This window comes from Epinephelus moara, chromosome 19, assembly GCF_006386435.1.
Source record: "Epinephelus moara isolate mb chromosome 19, YSFRI_EMoa_1.0, whole genome shotgun sequence".
Taxonomy (NCBI): domain Eukaryota; kingdom Metazoa; phylum Chordata; class Actinopteri; order Perciformes; family Serranidae; genus Epinephelus; species Epinephelus moara.
Genome location: NC_065524.1, coordinates 30,978,276 through 30,999,113, shown reverse-complemented (window position 1 = coordinate 30,999,113; position 20,838 = coordinate 30,978,276). Strand labels below are relative to the sequence as shown.

The window sequence follows — 20,838 nt, the reverse complement described above, 5'->3', positions numbered from 1 at the left end:
ATCCATTTTGATTTTATTGTGATACACCCCCTCCTCTCCCTCTCCACACACACACCAGTCCTCATGAATATTAATGAGGTCTAATCCCCATTTAGAATTACATTTGAGGATGGTTGACGTAAAGTTTAATAGGGATAGACCTCAAACTCACTGCGGAGGAAAAAGAAGAATCCGCAGAAGAAGAAAAATCAGCACCAAAAAGCTGCGGTCACTGAATCAAATCCTGCACTTTATATGTCGGTGTTTTTTAATGTGTTTTTAACCCATCACACACAAAAACAAACAGTATTTTCTCTGCTGTGTTTTTTAGCCCGGGTGTCAGTGAGGGTCGCGGGGATGCAGCAGCTCAGCTCGGGCTATCCTTTTGTGGATCTCTGCAACTTCTGTAAACGAGGGCCCGAGCTGAAAGCGAGCTAATGTTCAGAGAGAAGCTGCAGGGATGGAAATTACATTTTTACGTGCGTGTGTGTGTGTGTGTGAGGAGGAGGAGGAGGAGGAGGAGGAGTATCAAAGTGGAGGCCTTAAAAGACTTAAAAGTCATCGACGAGAGCACTTTGACAGAGAAACTTAGACATCAATGGTCAAAAAAAAAGAGGAACAAAGTGATGTTGGAGGTTGTGTGCGGAGGCCTGTAGTGATGCAGGCAGGAGCACAGTGGAGGGAAAGGGCGCATGAACGCACCTCAGCATACACGAATAAAGTCCATGTTTTTACGCACGTTCAAATGTATGAATGAGGTGATGATATGAGGAGAGGAGATGCACGGAGAGGAGATGCGACATGTTTTTTGGGGAGGGGGGTTAATTGATTTGGGTTTGTGTTGCCCGGCTGCTGACTGGAGGTCAAACACTTTTACGCACCTTTTTATTTCCACCACATCTGAAGTCCGAGCAGTCAGAGGGCCCGCGGAGGGTCTGACCGAAATACCATCACCCCTCCTCTCCTCTGCGCGCACACACACACAAACACACACAGGCTCCCGTTAAATTATGCAAAAAGGCCATTCAACAAATATGGCCCTCACAACACAAAAGAGTCGGGTTATTCTGACATTTCCCCTACATTTCTTGTTTTTTTCCTCCTCTCTCGATGTGAGTAAGACCCCGAGATAAACCCCTGAACAAGTATCAAGTTATCAAGTTGCACCAACCTTTTGTAATAAGAGTATTTTGTCTAATCCCAAATTGCAGTTGAATTTTCTTAATGCTGAGCTGGTAAAGCCTGGGATTAGGCGGCGAGGAGAGGAGGGGGAAAAGTTTTGTCCCTTCAGCCGGCAGGATTGGAAGCGGGGATCTGCGGGGATGTTGTCGGTGCTTATTAAAACGATGATGCATAAAACACAGTGCTGTAGGAGCCCCGGCGCTGCACGCAGAGACCCGGGCTCCCTCAGGTGCAGTTTTTTGGACGGCGGCGGGGAAAGGAAGTAAAGCAGAGGGCCGAGCGGCGCTCAGCACCTGTGAGGTGAGGCCAGGAGACATCAAAGCTCAGGAGATAATCCATTCAGCTGAAGGATCCTCAGCTGCACAGCAGCGCCGAGGCACCGCCGCCTTTTACGCAGCGCGTCGCTCTTATTCACTGAAAAATAGGAAACTGACTCCAAATGTTTTTGACTCCTTCTGCTCCAGCAGGAACATTAATGACACCCGGGTGATGCTGAGGAGGTAAGACACGACTCTGACATTTTCATCTTTTGTAATGCCAAACAAATGTATCAAATATGTTAAAATATTAGATGTATGATCTGATATTTGTTTCTTTAGGCCTGCACTTAAGCTGCTGTTGATTTAATTCTGATGTTCAGAGGAAGAAACATGAAAACTTTTGGTCAAATTCAGGAACTAAACTTTAGTTTTACGCATGAAATTTTCTAGAATCATCCAGCTTTTAAAACAACACAGAGCATATTTAAAATATTCATGTAACAGGTTTAAATCCATGCACAAATGACAGGCATTGTGAATATTTTTTAAGGTTTTCCCACACACACTTTCTCCCTCACACACACTCATTCACTCACAGAGACACACACCACACGGCACCGAGCGAAACGTCCTTCACCGTTTTGGCTCTTTGCTTTTTACTGTGCAGATCACAGACCCCCGTGATAAACGCGCTATAATACAAACTAAAACAAAGCGCCTCGGGGGACGTGGAGTGCGTAATGTGCACGTACAGTCGGTCCCAAGCAGAGAAGAAACGAATCAGCAAATTAATTTGAAAGTATTAGAAAGGCCGGGGAGGACGTCTGCTGTCACAACCTATTTCCCTGCTTTAATCGGGGATGGGAGGCTGCCTGCAGGGATGGTGTGGAGGGTTCAACCACAGACATCCTGCCTCTTACTGCAGGGACATTTTCCACTTTTATTTTAGTTTGACACCAGTGTGCGTCCAGGAAAATGCTGCTGTGGGAATTATAAAGTGGTTAAATATTATTTTTCTACATCTGAAAATTAATATTGATAGTTTTCCAGTTTTTATTTCCATCTCCATCTCTGGTTGCGGGTGACCGAGCCTCTGCAGCTCTGCCCTCCGTGTCCAGCGCGCACAGAAGCGGCCCAGAGAGAAACACAGAGAGGGAGAGGAGGGAAAAAAACATCTGCTCGGTACAAAGTGATTTCTCTAATCTTCCTCGGAGGAACCTGCTCAGCAACGACCTCAAACAAAAACCCGAACGCCAATTTTAATTTATAAACACGCACAAGTCGCAGGGGAATTGAACAGAGCGCCGAATAATAAGCATTGCTAAACGCAACGCTCGCTGGTGAATGCAGTGATAGGGGCCACTTATGTGCAGCGCTGCAGCCAAAGGCGTGCATGCATTTCAATAAGTTTTTGTTGTGTGGAAAGAGAGAGATCAGGAATACGGTCTGGATCATGTGGGATTGGAGGTAAAATGATTGAAAGTATTGGGATTACAAGTTTTAGAAGTGTGTGTGCAATTATATAAATAAAAATATCACACTTTAGAGCGACACATGCTCTAAAACTCCATGTTTAAATATTAAAATAATCAAAAAACAGCGTCCAAATGCGTGCAAATTAAACACCTGCAGCTTTAAAATGAAGAGTTAAAAACACGCCACACGCTGCCTCTGTGGAGTATGAAATCATAAGGACTTTATTATTGAAGACTTGGGTTATGACACTGGAATAAATAAACAGATAAATGTTCAACACGTAAAGGACAACTGCACCAGATGTGGAGCTCTAAGTGATGCACGTGGAAGCATATTTCTCTTCTTCAGAATACAATAAATAGAAACCAAAAAGTTGTTGAGCAAAAAAAAAAACGCACATGAAACGTGATGGTAGGTTCACTTACAAGCAGCTTAAAAAGACAAACGGCAATAAATAATATATATATTTTTTTGTTTCTGACTGCATGAATCCTGACAATAAAACAAGAGAGGATTTTGGAAGCTATTGGTCAGAGCAGTGATGAAAATGTACAACATGAGATATTTTTTTTTTTAAAACATGATCTTTCTTTTGGTAAACTGCTTTCAAGCCAAGACAATTTAAAAAAAGCAATAGGAAAGTTAAGATTTATGCAAGATTTATGAATGCGTCCCCCCTTCAAGATATCTTACAAGTAAAAACTCTAAAATGAAATAATTAAAAGACACACAGTCAAGTAATGAAGTAGCTTGACGAGACTGATATTATAACGACTCTTTTTTTTCTCCTTTTAAAAGTCCAACTGAAACGTCATCTTCTCAACGTGATGAGAAAAAAAACATTCCCCCCATTAAACCCAGTTGTGCTGTACCTCAAACCGACTGGTCTCCACATTCAGACAGAGGAGGCTGTGCTGCTGCATCAGTACATGCAAATGTCACACAGGGTTCGCACTGCTCGTGTCTCTTACATATTAATATTACATACACAAAGTACCGTTCCTGGTAAAGAAAATGAGAATTCAAATAAAAAATATCGTATATAAGTGGGACAGTTTGAGTCAGTATAAAGTTGGTGCAAAGGCATCACAGGGCCTCTGAGTTCGGCCCCGTCTCAGCGGTTAATTTGACCAAAACAACAACCACATCAGGATTCCAGTAACTGATAGAAATGTCTAGGAAAGCTACTATCCAATAATAATCATAATAATATTCATAATATATTATAATAATGGTACATTTCTTTTATCGGCTACATTTGTTGGTTGCGTTTTTCTGAAATGACAATCATTGAAGCACACACTTCTCCTCCTTCTTGGCCATCTTTCCTTTGTTCTGCTCCAGCGTCCTCTCCAGGTGCTCGTCCTCCTCCTCGGCCCTGCGGAGGGCAGAGGTCAAAAGGTCAGATGTGTCAGGGGAAGCAGGGAGGAGGTAGAATACACACACACACACACACACACACACACACACACACACACACACACACACACACACACACACAGGTAACACAGTCAGTGCTGAGGCAACCCTCGCCATGCCGCCTGTGGAGTGGCCTAGCGCCAGGGGCCGAGCTCCGACCTTTCACCCGCCTGGCACCCTGTTGGCGGGCGGTGCCGCCAATCTGGAAAGGATCCCGCCCATGCAGGTGTGCTGCTGCTGCTGCTGCGCATGCATGCAGGCCGGCTGGAATGCAACATGCCCTGCGATGTGTTCACTACAGTTTCTGAGGGAGCTCTGGAAACGTACAGATAGGCAGCAGACGCTCTCACACTGACTCACCAAACAGGGGTCGGATGTTCCCAGAGTTTACATTAATGTTTTAGACTCAGTCTTGTTCTGTGTGTGTGTGGTGTTGGAGGATTGTGTGGTAACTCACTGTTTCTCCTGGGCGTCCAGGTCCCTGACCAGCGCGTCTCGTTTGTTGACCAGTATGACCAGCTCATCCAGCAGCAGCTGCTCTCGTCTCTTCTGGGCCTCCGTCTTCTGCCAGTCTGCAACGACACCAGAGGAACAAACTCCTTCAGACCAGGAGACACGGAGGACTAACAAACATCAACACACTTTGTCACATGGATGAAAATGTCAGTTTTTTTGTCCTGCCAGCAACTTGTGACTCATGAACGCCCTCACAGTTCAAGATGAGTGAAAACATTTCTAGAGAGAGTTACCTGGAATAGAAATGTTCCTCCTGAGCTCCTCTAGCAAAACTGTTTTTAAATCTGTGGACGCGGCTTCACTTGTTTCCAGCTCTTCATCAGGTAACTGAGTCACAGTAAAGGACTACAGAGCCTCAACATGATGGACAGGTGGACACTTTGGTAAAAGTGCATCTTCTTATTAACCTGCTGGGCTGCGTAGAGATCGAGACCACGTCCATGTACGGACGAGTGTGTAGACATGACGTGGAAACACACTCCGTCAGGTTGTGTGTGTGTGTGTGTGTTCACAGTGACATATGTTGACCCGAGCAAACACACTTGAAGATATTGTCATGTTAATCTGCGGCCGTATGATGCACACACAGATATATGAGGAGTCCAGTCCCCATGGGAAAATGCTGCCCGTATAAAGTCCTCAATCATAATTTCAAAAACACAGATGATTGTGTTTTATGTTTAAAAAAAATCATGCCCTATTAAAAGTGACAGCCACATTGTATGCTGCATTCTTATTCATTTGTATTTTAGGCAAAAATAAGTTTGAAATTATTCAAGTTTTGGGGCTGATATTTGAGGTTAAAGGTTAGTAAAGAAATCTTAGATAAAGATTGAGTGAAATTATGTTTCTGCTTCCTCTTAGTTTAAGAGAACACTCAAAGATCAAAAACACTCAAAGATCCGAAATCTTTCATAAAAGCATCTAAATAAATACAAACATCTAAAAGTCAAAGACAGTTTGTTCCTCCGCTAAATAAACAAACACACAGGTGAGCCCCTGACTCTCCTCTCTCAGTTCTCCGGGGTCTTTGCAGGAAGGGGCCCCACAGGGCCCCACAGGGTCCAGGTGGGACCCCGATCCAAATCCCTTCAGCCTCTCCCTGGAGGGGAGGGGGGCTGCCCACAGGAGAGCACTCACTCCCCCTGGGGCTCAAATATCCGCCTGGCGCCCTTGGCTCCACATTCACCGGGGCAGCGCTCCTCCCTCCCTCCCTCCCTCCGTCAGCCCCAAAACTCACCCCCAAACACCAACACTGCTTAAAGAGCGACATCACGGCAAATCATTTTGTAAAATTTAAACAATCCAGCATCTAATTATTGAGTAATTGTGCTTTACACAAATTCAGCTTTGCTACAGCTCAGATCACCAGTGCAACAAAATGTAGCTTTATTTTGAGTCCAACTGAAACACGTTCAGATACACAAACATCTCAGGCCGACATAACACCTCTCTGCAGATTTTCCGCGCTGTCCAGCAGCTAAAGGAAAGACAGGAAATCTCCAGCTACTCCTCGGCTCAGTGTGAGAACGTGTCCCCTCCAAAACCCTCCATTGTTTCATATTAAAAAAAAAATCCACTCCATCCCAGAGAGAATTCAAACACAGCTGAGACGTGTGCAACTTCTGTGGCGCGTAGGCAACTTCACCCCTCTATCAATATTTAACCGCCTATTGATTCCAGAATAAAAGGAATGTTGTAAAATGTCACTCCCAAAATAAGTGTGGCTTTATTAAAAATAAATATTCCCCCCCTCCTCATTGAGTCAAATTGCGGCAGTCAGGCTGTGTGTGTGTGTGAGTGTGTGTGTGTGTCACGCTGGGCCCAGTGTGTTTGTCCTGAAAGGTCTGTGCTCTCTTCATTGGCCCCGCTCGTCCCTTTGAAGTCAACCACAGAGCGAAATGAACACAGTCCCAATATTTGGCTCTCTGCGTTCCTCTCTTCCTTTCCCTCCCTCATTCTTCGTTTTTTCTCAGGAAAGCAAATTTGCTCTCCTCGGGATTTGTGGAGGACTCGACAAATACTTTATAATAACCATCAAATATGTCCGAACCTGCAGCTGAGGAGTGTTTCTGTGTCTTTTTTTAAACCAGAGGTTAATTTGGGATGGAGATGATTTGTGTCGAGTGTAGAAACAGATGAGTCATCATGTGAGTCATCATCTTCAGATAATTGTGAGACAGGAATGTGTGTGTTATCCATATCCGCCATAATTCCACACTCTCCCACAATCCCCCCCCCTTTCCCTCTCACTGTCGAGAAGGCCGGCCCACAAGAGGAGGGCTCAGGAAGAAAAAAAAAAACTTCCCACAAAAACACAGAGAGGTATGTAAAAAAAATTCCCTCTTGATCCTGCCCTCCTTATCCTTCAGAGCACATCTCAGCCAAAAAGCCAAAGTCCTGGTTGAGGGGTGGGGGGTGGGGGGTTACAGGGGGGCGAGCACACTGCTGTCAATCACATGTCGCAGAGTCCCGCCCCCCTCATTAGGAAGGTAAACAATAAAGAGAGCCGATGAGAGACGTGACCAGGCAACACCAGAGCAGGGCAGGCTGGGTAACCAGACACCCAGGAACAAACAAAACACCCTGCAGCCACTCACAACCCCCCCTCCACGTAAACCCCGCCTCCCCCATGAGAGAGAGAGGTTAGAGACTTGGAGGAGTGTGTACAACTCACATGGTGGGTGCGTATTCAGATAACCCTCGCCGTGCACGCCAACGGTAACCATGTGAGTCTGCACAAGGCACACAAGAATGCGCTGGTTCAAATCCCCATGAACCCCTCCTCCGCCCGGTCTCTCCGACGCTAAATTTATTCAAGAGAGCAAACTGGTCCAAAGCCCCGTTCTCTCAAAGCGAGGAGAGGCCGTCTGACGTGCATCCATCTCTCCGTCTCTCTCTCTCTCACTTCCTGTCTCACACACACAACAATGTGACATCAAAAGGATTTGATCCACAGCTTCATGTGTGGAGACAGAACGTTCTCTGGAGACTTTGGGACGACTGCAAACTTATCCCCCCTTCATTTCTCTTCTTCTCGTCCTCTCTGCTCTGCTCGCTCTACCTCTTGTTCGTGTGTAAAAAGGCCTCCGAAAGCTGGTTTTGGCCGAAGTCCAAGTGGAGTCAAGAGACAAAAAGTGTCACCAGAGGAGAAGAAAGTCGACAGGCTGATAAATACAAACTATCTCAACAGCAGCCAGGAGATCTGATCCTCTGTTATGTCACATGCAAACACTGAAAACTGGCGATCTGAGTCTTGATAAAAACTGGAGGAACAGATCCATTTTGAAATTTAATCCAGTGCTGACCTAAAAAGAGTGATTATATTTTTCTTAAATTGATTCTACTAACAAGTACTGTCTGATATATCTTCCTCCTGTGCCACAGAGCTCCACTATTGTTCATTTAAAACACATCAATCAGCCACACTGTCGCACCAGGTGACATGTTCCTTCATTGCAATAAACATGGGCACTTTGAGTCAGTCCCACATACACCATTCAGCTGCTGTAAATACTCACTAGTGCACCACATGTTTGAATCTGCAGCAGAAAATAGTCCCTAAAAATTCACAGTTCACTCCTGTTTCAGTAACATTTGTGACAAACTACAGTTTTTCGCCGACTCAATCGCCAATAAAAATGTTGGCACTGTACATTTCTACAAAGCACAGATGTTACATTTGTGGAAATGCTGTGGTTACACCTTGTTATGGTGCACAATCCCGGCAGGAAAAGCAGCAATGTCTCGATTAGTGTCTCGCTATTTGTGCCACTATCCCTACTCACGTGTTGCTCCAAAACACCCCCGTTTGGAGACTAAAAAGCCACTGGGACCACAGCGACAGGTTGCTAAAACACAACTGGTTTTGTTGTTTGTTGGTCTCGAACAGTGGTCTGCAGCTTCACAGGCGTCTCGCCAAGGTGTCACACCATCCACCATCCCCTCTGTTGGCTCATATACTACGTCACTTTAGAAACCTTGAAATGATGCATAAGATATTTTTGGTAGATATATAGAAGAGGAAAGGTTGTGTTAGGGGAGTGCATATTTATTTTCTAACATTGGGTGGTACTTGGACTGTAAATAAACTGGGTTTATAACTTATTTATTTAATTAATTGGGTTGTAGTTGTATATTAGTTGTAAATAAATATGGGAATGTGTTGAAATAATATAGGAGTTAAAAGAAGAAATGTAAGGCAGGAGTAGGGACATGGAAGTTTTGCTTCTACTGACTCCTTTTTGGACTTTATCTTTGTCTTGTTTGTTTTTTATTATGTTTTTTTTTTAATTTTTGGTTTGAAATAAAGTCATTCATTCGAGAAACAAGTGAATCAAACACCAACATTTTCTTCTGGCAACCGGGCTGGCTCAGCTTTTTTAGGAAATATCTTCAACCTGATTAAAGATTTGTCTTCAGTAGGAACCAATGAGCTCGGGGCTGAAAGCTCCAGACAGGGTCAGCGACTGAGGCAAAATTAGTTGTGATATTTTCATTGGATTTGTAATAATAAAAAAATACAGAACATCACCAGCTCTACTGTCTAATTCTAGGACGCTAAGGTTTACAGACAGCAACTTAAAAACTCTTTATCTGTCCTCCTGACTCATAAACTGAAAACTTCAAGAGACAGCACAGCTCTTAAAACTGAAACAAGTGACACTGAGAGAGCAGGAAACCCACTTCTAACGTCTTCAGGCAGACCCAGACGATCCAGACACTAAAGCCTGAATCTAAAACAAAGTGCACATCTGTTCCACCATATGTCACAATAACCAGCATATAATATCACGTTAGCCACACTACAGGAGGCACTTAAAGTCACATCTTCTGGGGGAGTGATGAGAATTTGAACATTTAAAGTGCTTTATCTTCGGTTTTTGTGCCACCTGAATGAAGCCCCACCAACATGCTCACTGCAAATAAATAACTTTAAAAAAATGATGTTATTTTCCTAAATTCCCCTCAAAACTCAAGTCCGACAACTCGTGGAACGAAGCTACTTGTTATCGGCGGTTCCAGTCAACTAGCAACCCTGAAAGAGTTGGCGACATCATCAAAAGTCGCCCATGTGATAGGATTCCACAGTGCACCTAATCAATCAGGGTCTGTAGCGCGCCGCCCCGATGTGTTACAAAGCCCAAATAGATTTACAAATGGGAAGTGTGTGTGTGTTTGTGTGTGTGTCGGGGGTGTGGAGAGGGATAAGCTCCTGCATAGGATTACATATTGATTTTAAACATATAAAAAAGCTTATCATATCAAACCGTAACAGGAAAAACTCTGGGACCCGGCTATGCATAAATCCCTTTTAGATGGCGAGAGGGCGTCCACTTTAAAACATGCGCACACACACACACATACACACACACAGGCCCTCGAAGGGAGCCAAGACACAGTTTTGTGTGTGTGGATACATAGGTGTGAATCGGTAAGCAGATAAAGAGGGCATAGTGGATCAATTTTGTGGCAGGGAGATGAGAGTGTGGCATACAGATGGCATTTTCCCGCCTGGCATCACACCAAGGAGTTTACAAGGGAGGTGGTTATCACTGAGCATGCTCATAAACAACATCAACGCCGGCCTGGTGGCCTCCACCCGTCCCCAACTGTTTTATTCTGCAACAGCTGCACATTTAATCAAACTCAGAAAACTTACAGCATCATAATGTTGGAGAAACATCGACTTCTTTCCTCTCTAATTCAGACTGTGATACTCAGAAGTTTTAATAATGCAGGTCAGGAAACAGACAACACCTCTAGTATAAATGTAATTTGTTGCCCATAACTGTATTCCTATTATTGTTTGCTCTATGTTCAGGGTTGCTACATGTTAACAGAAGTTAGATTTAAGACTTTTTAGGACTTTTTCTTAAATGCTACTCTGAATTCATTTTACAATAATCAAAGTTAAAGAAAACAAAGCATGAACTGACATCAATTACTAGGTCTTTTCACACAGAGATCTCACTATAGGGCCGCTACAAAGTCCCTTCTTTATTCCACCTTTGCATTTTTACACAGAAACAATCATGCCGCTCCAGTGTGTGATTATAGACAGCATGCTAGCATCGCAGACGCAAAAGAGGCATGACAGGTGTGACATGTAAAACACCAGTGTCAACCTCTAGTGTGACATAAAAGATATGCATCAGAGGTGCTTCATAAACAATAAAAATAATCATTACTGTCCCTGTTATATAGCAGCTGATCTCATCTACTGCTCCAAGGATAAGGAGCTCCTGGACCTCATTGTATCCCAATTTTGACATTTTCAGCTGCTGTTCTTCTTTTTTGAGTTAGCTGCTAACTGCTAATCACACATAACACGTCATCAAAACGTCGCACTCGTCCCGTCTACAGTCCTGTCCTGCTGGCTGTTCCTTTAACACAGGCATCAATTCAGCGCTGTTAGTACCTCCATTGCCAGCTTAAAGGTGAGACAACTCTGTCCCCCATTCTGCGATTGTACCTTTTATAAAGAACGGCAAGGCAGAATAGCCGTGTTACATTCACACCTGGAACAAGCAGTGTAAAAGGGGCCACTTAAGATTAAGCACAATTTTGCCCAAATGTATTTTGTAACATAAATCACAACTTTTTTGTCATGTGGCGGAGATGAGGGCAGAACAGAACACAACACACTGAATATGGGATTCCTCTGCCCTGACTCCCATGCTGCAGAGTTAGAAAAATGTTTTGCATAAAAGACACCAAGCCTCTCATGCATTGCCTTATACCAGTTTCAGCCATGCTGCGAAATCCTGGTTAAATAGCTAATTTTTGTTAAATATGTACTTAGCTAGGGGACAGTGGATCCTCAGCTCTGAGCATCTCAGCCCATTAATATCAGTAATGTGAACGTCAGAAAAAAATAAATCATAAAATCTTGCTTGCCATGTCTTAGTATTTTTGAGAGCTTTTAACAACTTATTGAAGACATTTTAAAACCAATTAAGGCCTTATTTTTAGATAAATTACTTGAGGATGCGTGGGAACTCTGACTATTAGTGGGATGTCACTTTTTCTGGCCCTATTTGTTATGTTAAACCTCTGTTTCATCTCTACTGTAGTTGATGCTGATTGTTGGGGTCAAAACTGCAGCAACATAACACCCTAAATTATAAAAATAATTGCTGCCAACTAGTAATCATGAAATGTTATACAGCAATAAATTTAAGATTATAACTTCCTCTCTGCTGCACCTCCACCTCTGAAGTATCTCCCCTCTATATTTCCTTCCCCCCTCTGCGACTTCTATAGGTGTTTGAAATGTGTGTTTTATCATGACACCAAAAATGACTGTTAAGATCTTCTGAGTCATGAAAAGGGGAAAAAAATCTAAGAAAAGTTTTGAGGAATTTGTTCTTTAGCAGAATATCAGCTTCAGAGTTGATTTCAGAGGAATCCTCTCCTCCTGACTCCTCTTTCCACCTCAAAGCACTTTCGTCTTTCTTCCTCTCGTCCTCTCATCCTCCCTCTCATGTGTCTGAGTGTCATGCAGCTCCAGTCAGCAATACAAATGTAGAATAACACGTCATGAGTCAAACTTTTTTCCTCTCTTTCTCTGTTCCAGTCTGCAGCATCAAACAGAGACTGGGCCGAGCAGCCAAACCCAGCTGGCAGTTACTTTAATCTCTAAAATCGAAATTATTTACACTGATAAAATACAGACTATCTTTAAGATGTATCTTTAAGTCAGTTTATAAAATAATCCACAGTTTACTCTATAGGCATATTTTAAAACTGTTAGCATTGTTAGCCAGTTAGCTGTGGTGCACACAGATTGTGCGTGTGTAGATGAAGACTGAGGTCCAAGATGTAACTACATGGTCCGACTGAGAGGAAGAGATGGAGGGAGAGTGGTGTGTGTGTGTGTGTGTGTGTGTATGTATCGTTGCAGGTATATATTTTTCTCAGCAGGTGTGTGTGTCAGGGCAGGTGTATTTCAGTGATGTGTGTTTTTTTTTCTGCTCTGACTCACAGTGCATCTCTCTCTCTCTGTGTCATCGACTGGCCAACCAAATCAGCAATTACTCGCACGCCCGACCATCGCTCAATGGACCTGCCCAAGCACCAAATAAGAGCTGGGGAGCTGGGCGGCAAACACACACACACACACACACACACACACACACACACACACACACACACACACACACACACATAAAGACAGACACACAGGTGGACACACAAACACACCTGTGAGATGTAAACACACAGATGGAGACAAACAGACCAACAGATCCTCCCTCTCACACACACCAACACATACCAACACACACACACACCTCTCTCCCCAGCAGCTCAGAACTATCTGTGGCTGCTACAGAAAGGTAGAGCCTGTGAATGTTAAGTGCCTCCCTTAGGGAGGAAAATAAGGCCGGCTGATAAGTTAGTCAGCTGCAAATCCAACAAGTCCACATGAAGGCAGAGAGGAGCGCGGTGACACGACACACACCACCTCTCCACCTCACCTCACACACTATCTCTGCTCTCTCACCTCCACACACACACTCACACAGCAGAGAAGGCAGACACACGATACACATCCTATATATGAAGAAATATGCTCTCACAGAGGCAGCAGGAAACCGACAGACACTTACACACACATAAAAAGGATGACGAAGAGACAAAAGGACACACACACAAACATCCATGGACACATGAACCATAAAAAATGAAATCCTCCCATTTGACTCGACTTGCGGACACGCTGCAGCTCAATAAATATAAATAAATAAAATGGCTGTGCGAAGACAGAAGAAATCAACCTGGACGCAGGCAGCGTGGCGCCGTCTGCAGCTCCTGCTTGGCTACGCATGTCTGCTCCCCTCAACCTCCTCCCTGCCTCCTTTCTTGCTAATTACAATTGATTTATTATGGACCAGGTAGCTTATCAGGTGCCCGGTGAAATTACAATGGGTGTCCGAAGGCTGTGAGGAGAATGGGGTGGGGTGGGGAAGGGGGTGGTGGTGGTCAATGTCGAATGGCAAAATCAATTAGCATTGATTGGCAAAAGGTTCATTTTGCCAAAGAGGACGCAGTCGAAGGGGATTAAACTTCCCTGGCCCCCTGACAACTTTGATACGACACAATGGCTGCTTCTCTGGCTGCGGTATAGTTAACAAGCTTTCAATAATATAACTGCATCTGTTTTTTGTTTTTTTTAACCTCGCAAATCGTCTCTCAATGCGGCTGCGGCTGGATTTCAAATCAGGCATCGGCTAGTCGGGGTCTAGCTAGGAAACAGATAGCATTGATCAAGTATCAGGGAGTGAAATCCCTCGCAAGCTCGCATCTTAATCCTCATCAAGAAGCCGACGCAGAATTCAAATCATCCTGCTTCAGGCTCTCGATGAAGGCTGGCCAACAGCCGGACAAGAAAGGCTCATGAAAACCATACAAGAGGAGAAACATGGATCAACAGCAGCTTTGCCTTCTATTTATCACCATGAAATAAATAATAAACTCCAACTGTTGCTGTGTGTCTTCTCTGGTAGCCATTTTGTCGGGTAAAACAACATTAACGGATGTTCTACTCTACTATAATATTAAAAGTGACGCAAGAGGTTTGCAATCAGTAGTATAATAATCTGGAAGATTATTCTACATCAGCAGCAACTCTAAATGAATCTATATGGAATCATTTGGTTGTCGAAATAAATCTAATGACACAAAGTTAAGAAATTAAACCTTGCCAGTTAGATTTTGTAAATAAAACAGAGAGGAGAGATGTCATAACTCTACTGTTTGACACCTGCAGACACCATATTAAATCCCAAGACCGCCCGAGAGTGTGTGTGTGTGTGTCGTACCCTCGATGGCCAGCATGGCTCTCAGCTCTCTGTTCAGCAGTTCGAAGCGTCTCTCCAGATCGTGCTCTTTCTCCCTGTGGCAAGTTAGAAAGAGAGAGCGAGAGAGAAGAGAGGAAAAAAACACACACACAACAAAGTTCATCAATATGTTAATGACTAAATCATTAAGCACTTAAAGAAACCTGCAATAAACATCGATTCAGCGACTCGCCTGGACCTTCTCCGGCTTCGCATTAATCTACTGCACATAACTGATACACATACTGCGCCTCACACAGCCCTGGGTGAATGTGTGTGAGTGTGTGTGTGTGTGTGTGTGTGAAGAAAGAAAAGAGAGACAGAAACGAAAGAAATGAAAAAGACAATGAAATAAATGTGAATCTACAAACATGTCATGCGTCTGTGTGGTCTACATGTATGTATGCATGAGTATATGTGGTGTGTGTGTGTGTATGCAGCACAAATTAAATTCTTTCCTCTTTCAGCCATATTAAAAAATGAGCTTATTCGGTCCCTAATAGAATTTGTCCTTCACAGGCGCCTTTTCTTCTTCGCCTCCACAAAGAGAGAACAGAAAGGGCTAATAATCAGCCCTTCTGTCAATTGGCCACTTTAAAAGCCTCCCCTTTCCCACGATATAATGTGATTATGAATACTTCAATCTCTCCTCCGCTTGCACACTTTGAAATCCCAACAGCCGCAAATGAAGAAAAAAAAAGCAGCGTGTGTGTGCGCGTGTCTCTCCACCTGTCGCAGCTGACCACATACAAAGAGACTAGCGATAGAGTGATGATCGCCACATTTCTATTGATTTCATATCCCGTCCACATGTAAATCAATGAGCGGATAGACAGAGGGGGAGAATGGAGTGGAGAGTACACTCCCATCCCGTGCAGCTTCGACGAGTTTGATCTAATGCTCCAATACAAGTGGGATGTTTCCAGGTTTTTAGTCCTCCTCACGGGGATCCTGCAAATCTATTTTGATACCCCATACTTTCCCAGACTCAAACTTCCTGACTCCTCTGCAGATTTTTCAGACCATTTGACAGCTGACTACAAACAGACAGATGTTTATCTTGTAAATACATAGTTTTAAAATCCAACCTGACCATGAATAACTGATAAAAGATTGAAGACAGGTGCTGTAGCTCATAAAAATTAACCAACACCAAATCCAGACAAGTTCATCACTGCCCAAAGAGAAGTAATCTAACCGGTGCTACCTACACTCGTATTATTTTACCTTAACATATTAAATAAGTAACATTATATTATTGTTGCACCCACATATTTGTGTCTTTTGTGAACAAGAATAAAAAAGAAGTAAAAGAAGTGAAAATATTCAAATTTCACAGCATCTGCTCTGCCTTGTTTATTTACTGTGTCCACGGAAACGACGATAAACTCTGCCTTAAAGGTTTCCTAAGGCAGTAAAAGACAGTCTGTTTGCTTTCCTTAAAGCTACATCAACATACGTAACCTATAAATGTTTAGACAAGCCATATTTTTGAAACAGAGAGGGGGCAATAGTCTGAAAACACAAATATTTTCCCAAACTTTTACTTTTTTACACACATATCCAGAGCTAGAAATTACTTGAATTCCATACTTTCCCATACTGCGTAGGAACCCTGCTCTCAGGGCATGAAAAAAAAAGGAGTTAAACAAACAGGTGCTAACGATTTCAAAACAGAGCATTGTGGATTTAGTGTTAATTTGTCCACAGACAGAACAACAGTCAACATCTGAGATACGTACAGCAGAGAGAGCTGGTTCTGTCGTCTGATGAGTGCGTTCTTCTTGTTGACCAACATGAACCACTCCTGCATCATGGACTCCTCCTCCTCCTTGTTGTTGCCTGGAAAATGCACACAAACAGAAACAACAAGCACAATTACATACATGATAGTACACTGTTTCAATAAGCTGTAAATACTGACTCCTCGGTTGTTTCCAAAAGACAGGTGTTAAAAGAGACAAAGCTAAAATAGGAAACAATAACACCAAGTTACAGTAGAGTGAGACGGTCATTTTCTGTCTTCCTCTGTGTCTTTAAATTATGAAATCAAAGCGCAGTGTATACAACCATACACACATGAAAGAGATGATGCAGATAAATGATTCAGTCAAATCTTTTTGCCACTGCAGAGTCAGTATGTCCACCAGGTATTTATGTGTGTGTGTGTATGTATGTGTGTGTGTAAATACACTGCTCTCGCTTATGTTCCTTGTGTAAACATTCACATACTTCACACCATGTCTTCACAACGTCAATACAGCTTCAACCGGGGCGGGATTAACTCAGTGATTACCGTCGAGCGCCTTTACAGAGTGGAGCCTCTCACTGTAGGGCAATACATATCCCACCAATCACTCAGCAGGCCTTCAAAAAAAACCACACATCTCTGGTACTCTCTCTTAGTGTAATACCTGCTCGACACACAGGAGAGCTAGCAAGGCTCAGATGCATGGCTAATGTAAGCTTCGCCCACGCCTGGAGCTAGAGCTCTATGCCGTAACTTACTTACAGGATACAATGGGATGTGAACAACTGATATGGACAAAGCACACTGAATGGAGAGCTTCAAATGTTCGCCACGAGAACGGCCTCCATTGCTTGTGTTTGACCTGGAGTAAAGACAGGAAGAGGAGCCGTGTGTTTCGGCTGCCTCAGTGAAGTGAAATCAGACGATCATGATGATTTCAGTGATTTGAAGACCAGTTACTAGGGAGTTATTTTTTGGCAGCTTTGCAACTTAATGTCTTTCAATGCAGAGACTAGCATTACATCTATGTTATTTAAGTTTTCTGGTGGTGTTAAATGCTCTTTCACAAGCTTTTATTATCAATTATGACCAGCTGACAACAGAAAAATGCTGGTTTGATATCAACAAGACAAAATCTCCAATAACATGTATTAATTTACATCTAATTTATGTAGTTAAAGTGACAGGTTCAGACCTTTAAATGTATTATATGTTATTAACGTTCTCCTACAACTACTTCATAAATGTAAAGCTGACATGGAATCGTGCATAATTAGCTGAAGAAGTCTTTCCACATGATGAGATGTAGACACATGTCAGTGTTTTGGCTTCAGCTGACTTGTAAATTGTCACAAAATACTATCAAATTCAAATTGTTTGCCTCTGATTTGGCATTTAATTTTTCTTTCTTTCTCCACATTGCTGTATAAATAAACTTTGTGCTATGGTCAGCTCACTCGGCGCTGTTTATGTCTAGCATTGGGATATAAGCTTTGTGGCACTGGAGGCCATTTAAACAGCGACAGCAGCATTAATCTGACACTCAGTGCGTCTGTGAAGAGAAGAAATGGATGAAAACAGAGGACGCGAGATGAAAGATCGTCTTAAGGCTTATGTTATTATCTCTCACTGTTTTTTTTTTTTTTTTCTCAAGAGGAAGGTTTAATAGCTGGGAAGCTACGACAGCCATCATAACAGAATTAACAGTAAGAAGACATTTCATACCACTTATTTATTAATTGGAGGCCCTCTGAATAATAAGACGCACTGTACAATGGAAGAAAAACATCATTCTTTTCTATTTTTAAAGCTTTCCCGAGATAATTTCTTTAATTTATTATCTCTAAAATGAGGCTTTTGCACTCCTTCTTTTTGACAGATGCAAACATGAGTGACATAGTGTTAACAGCTCATTCTACTCATACTTCTATTGTAAGACTACAAACTTAAAAACAACAGGCTTGGTGCTTTATGGGAACCTGAATTTGATCATAATCTGTGTATAAGACTGATGAAGCTGAGAGAAAACCAGTCAAACACACACACCATGCTCATTGCAGAGGAGAGGGCGTACTGGGCCGCTGCGTCATTGACGACAAAAGGCAGGCGCGTGGATGTGTGCGCGGACACCGGTGAGTGTGTGGACATTTGTGATACTCTGAGCCAGCAGATGTATGTAATTTCATTTAGGAGGGTGGAGCGGGGAGGGCGGGAGAGTGAGAGAGAGAAGGAAAAAAAAAAAGAAGCGAGCGAATGAAAGAAAGCTTCAGGATTTAGCGGAATCGGGGGCTCGTGGATTACTGTAGTCAACTTTGAAACGGACGACACTCGGAGGGGGGATAAAGCCGGCGCTGACAGGTCATTGTGCTGCCTCGAAGTCAAATAAAACAAGCAAATAATAATGGCAAATATTAAGCTCCTGTGACATTGTGGCGAGGCGGGCTGGAAGACGAGGGGGGATTATAAAGCTATATCCCCCACCGCTAGCCAGCCAGCAGCTACCAGCCAACCACCAGCCGCATTTATGAAAGGAGGGAGGGGAGGCGAAGGGAGGGAGGGAAAGGAAAGGAGGAAAGGAAAGAGAGAAAGGCAGGGAGGTCAGAGGGAAGGTAGAAAGAAGGAGTGGAAGGTGGAAGGAAGGAGAAAGGGAGAGATGAGGGACGCGTAGGGATGGACAGAGGGAGGGAGTGACAGAGGGAATAAGGGCAAGCAGGTGAGAGATTTCAAAGCAGAGAAAGAAAGGAGGAGATGGAGGGATGAAAGGAGGACAAGTGGTGCAGGACGCTCGACAGCTGCTCAGCATCCTCCTCCCTTCATACTCCAGAGTTGAACTCTGACCTCCACATACTACCTGACTCTTAAAGAGACAGACATGTCTGTAGTTTTTTTCAAAGAGGTAGCTTAAACTCTTCAACACACCTCAAAATCAAATATTAGTCACATTTTACATTAGATATTTCATGATAAATTAGGGGGAGTGGCATTCAGAAAATACCTATTGTCATTAAAAATATTTAAGTTAGTCACTGCTGTATTTAATGACAATGACTGCTGTGTTTACTGAGATTGCAACAATTATTTTCATAACTTGATTAATCGTTCATCTTCTATTTTTTAGTCTGTAAAATGTCATATGTGTGAAGCTGGAGCCAGAGATGAATGTCAGTTTTGTCAGATAAACTGTTTAAATGATTAGTCGCACTAATATTTACATCATTTAATTAGTGTATTTGATTAACTCCATTATGTCACTGAAAGTGACCAGGAAAATTAGGCAACATTAGGGATGGGAATAAGAACCTTTTACATTTGAGAGTGGTTCCACGTTGTCCGATCCATTGCAATCGTATGCCTCAGAGCTTATCAATTATTCTTATTGCTGCCTGCGTGTTTTTCTGACAGTTGTGAATTGCAAGGCAATGTCGTCAAACTGTCGTTGGAAACTTGCCAAAAGAAAGAGTCATGGCAGAGAGGAAGAAACAATCCAAAGCGTGGCTTCATTTCACGAAGAAAGATGATAACAGTGCTGCTTGTTTCCGAGAGTAAATGTCCTGTTATAAAAACATTAGCGCAGGCAAGCTTGGCAGATTTTTTCTGACAAAAAAACAAATAAATAAAATAAAATAAATAAATAGAAAACAAAAGCTGTACAAAAAAATCGTCATTATCTACATTGTGTTCAGATTCAAAGGCAATAAAACAGTTGTGCTGACGCTGAAAACCTGTGTAGGCCTACTTTTTTCACACAAAAAACTGATCAGAAATCAATAAGGAAATCAATCAAGAACTGGACTGATAAGCTGAATCAATAATGACACTGGCATCAATACAATCTTATCAATTCCCATCTCTTGTCACCAATCAGTGAACTCAGTAAAAAGCCAGGGCTGTTTCAGATTATGTATGTAAAAGATTACTAGAGAGCTGTACTCTGTTGGTCAGTGCATAACTTAAGGCTCTAATAAATGGTCGGGGGTTTGATTCCCACTGATATCCACACTCTGCTCTGTAGTGAGCGCGCCCACCAAATGGCATATGTTAACAGTGACAACAACAGAGGAAAAAAAACTGGTGAACGTTGTGTTGTATGAAGACAAATGGTGTAAATATCCCTGGCAAGCACCGCTGACACTGTGTCTGTGAATCCAGCCTTGGCTCTGAGAAGCTGTGGATCCATGCTGGCTCTCAGGGGGCCATCTTGGATCAAAGCATCTGGCGGTTTGGCAGGTTGCATTCTGGGTCTTGCTGCTTGCCTTACACGCCATTTCTCAGTGCTCAACACAGAGCAGGGCAGAGCAGGAAAAAAAATTAAAATAAAAACAGGCCAAAATCAACTGAGACTGGAGCAGTAAGTTTGGCATGGGTACAATGTTTGATCAGGACATCAAAGGATTAGTGAAATATGTCTGATGGA

At 43.0% G+C, this 20,838-nt stretch overlaps 1 protein-coding gene and 1 long non-coding RNA gene across 8 annotated transcripts in view; one reads left to right on the top strand and one right to left on the bottom strand.

The window, feature by feature from the left end:
- Positions 1 to 10: 10 nt before the first annotated feature.
- Positions 11 to 5,555, top strand: LOC126407054 (uncharacterized). Its single transcript, XR_007571752.1, has 2 exons — positions 11 to 1,661; positions 4,794 to 5,555. It is a non-coding gene; the product is annotated as an uncharacterized LOC126407054 (long non-coding RNA).
- Positions 3,096 to 20,838, bottom strand: part of ehbp1 (EH domain binding protein 1) — a 162,570-nt gene continuing 144,827 nt past the window's right edge. For all 7 annotated transcript variants that reach the window (XM_050071704.1, XM_050071707.1, XM_050071709.1 and 4 more), the window contains 4 exons: positions 16,417 to 16,516; positions 14,657 to 14,730; positions 4,774 to 4,888; positions 3,096 to 4,275 (listed from right to left, as the gene is read on the bottom strand). In XM_050071704.1, the coding sequence (XP_049927661.1) occupies positions 4,185 to 4,275; positions 4,774 to 4,888; positions 14,657 to 14,730; positions 16,417 to 16,516 (380 nt within the window). In that variant the 3' untranslated portion in view covers positions 3,096 to 4,184. The remainder of the gene's footprint in view (positions 4,276 to 4,773; positions 4,889 to 14,656; positions 14,731 to 16,416; positions 16,517 to 20,838) is intronic.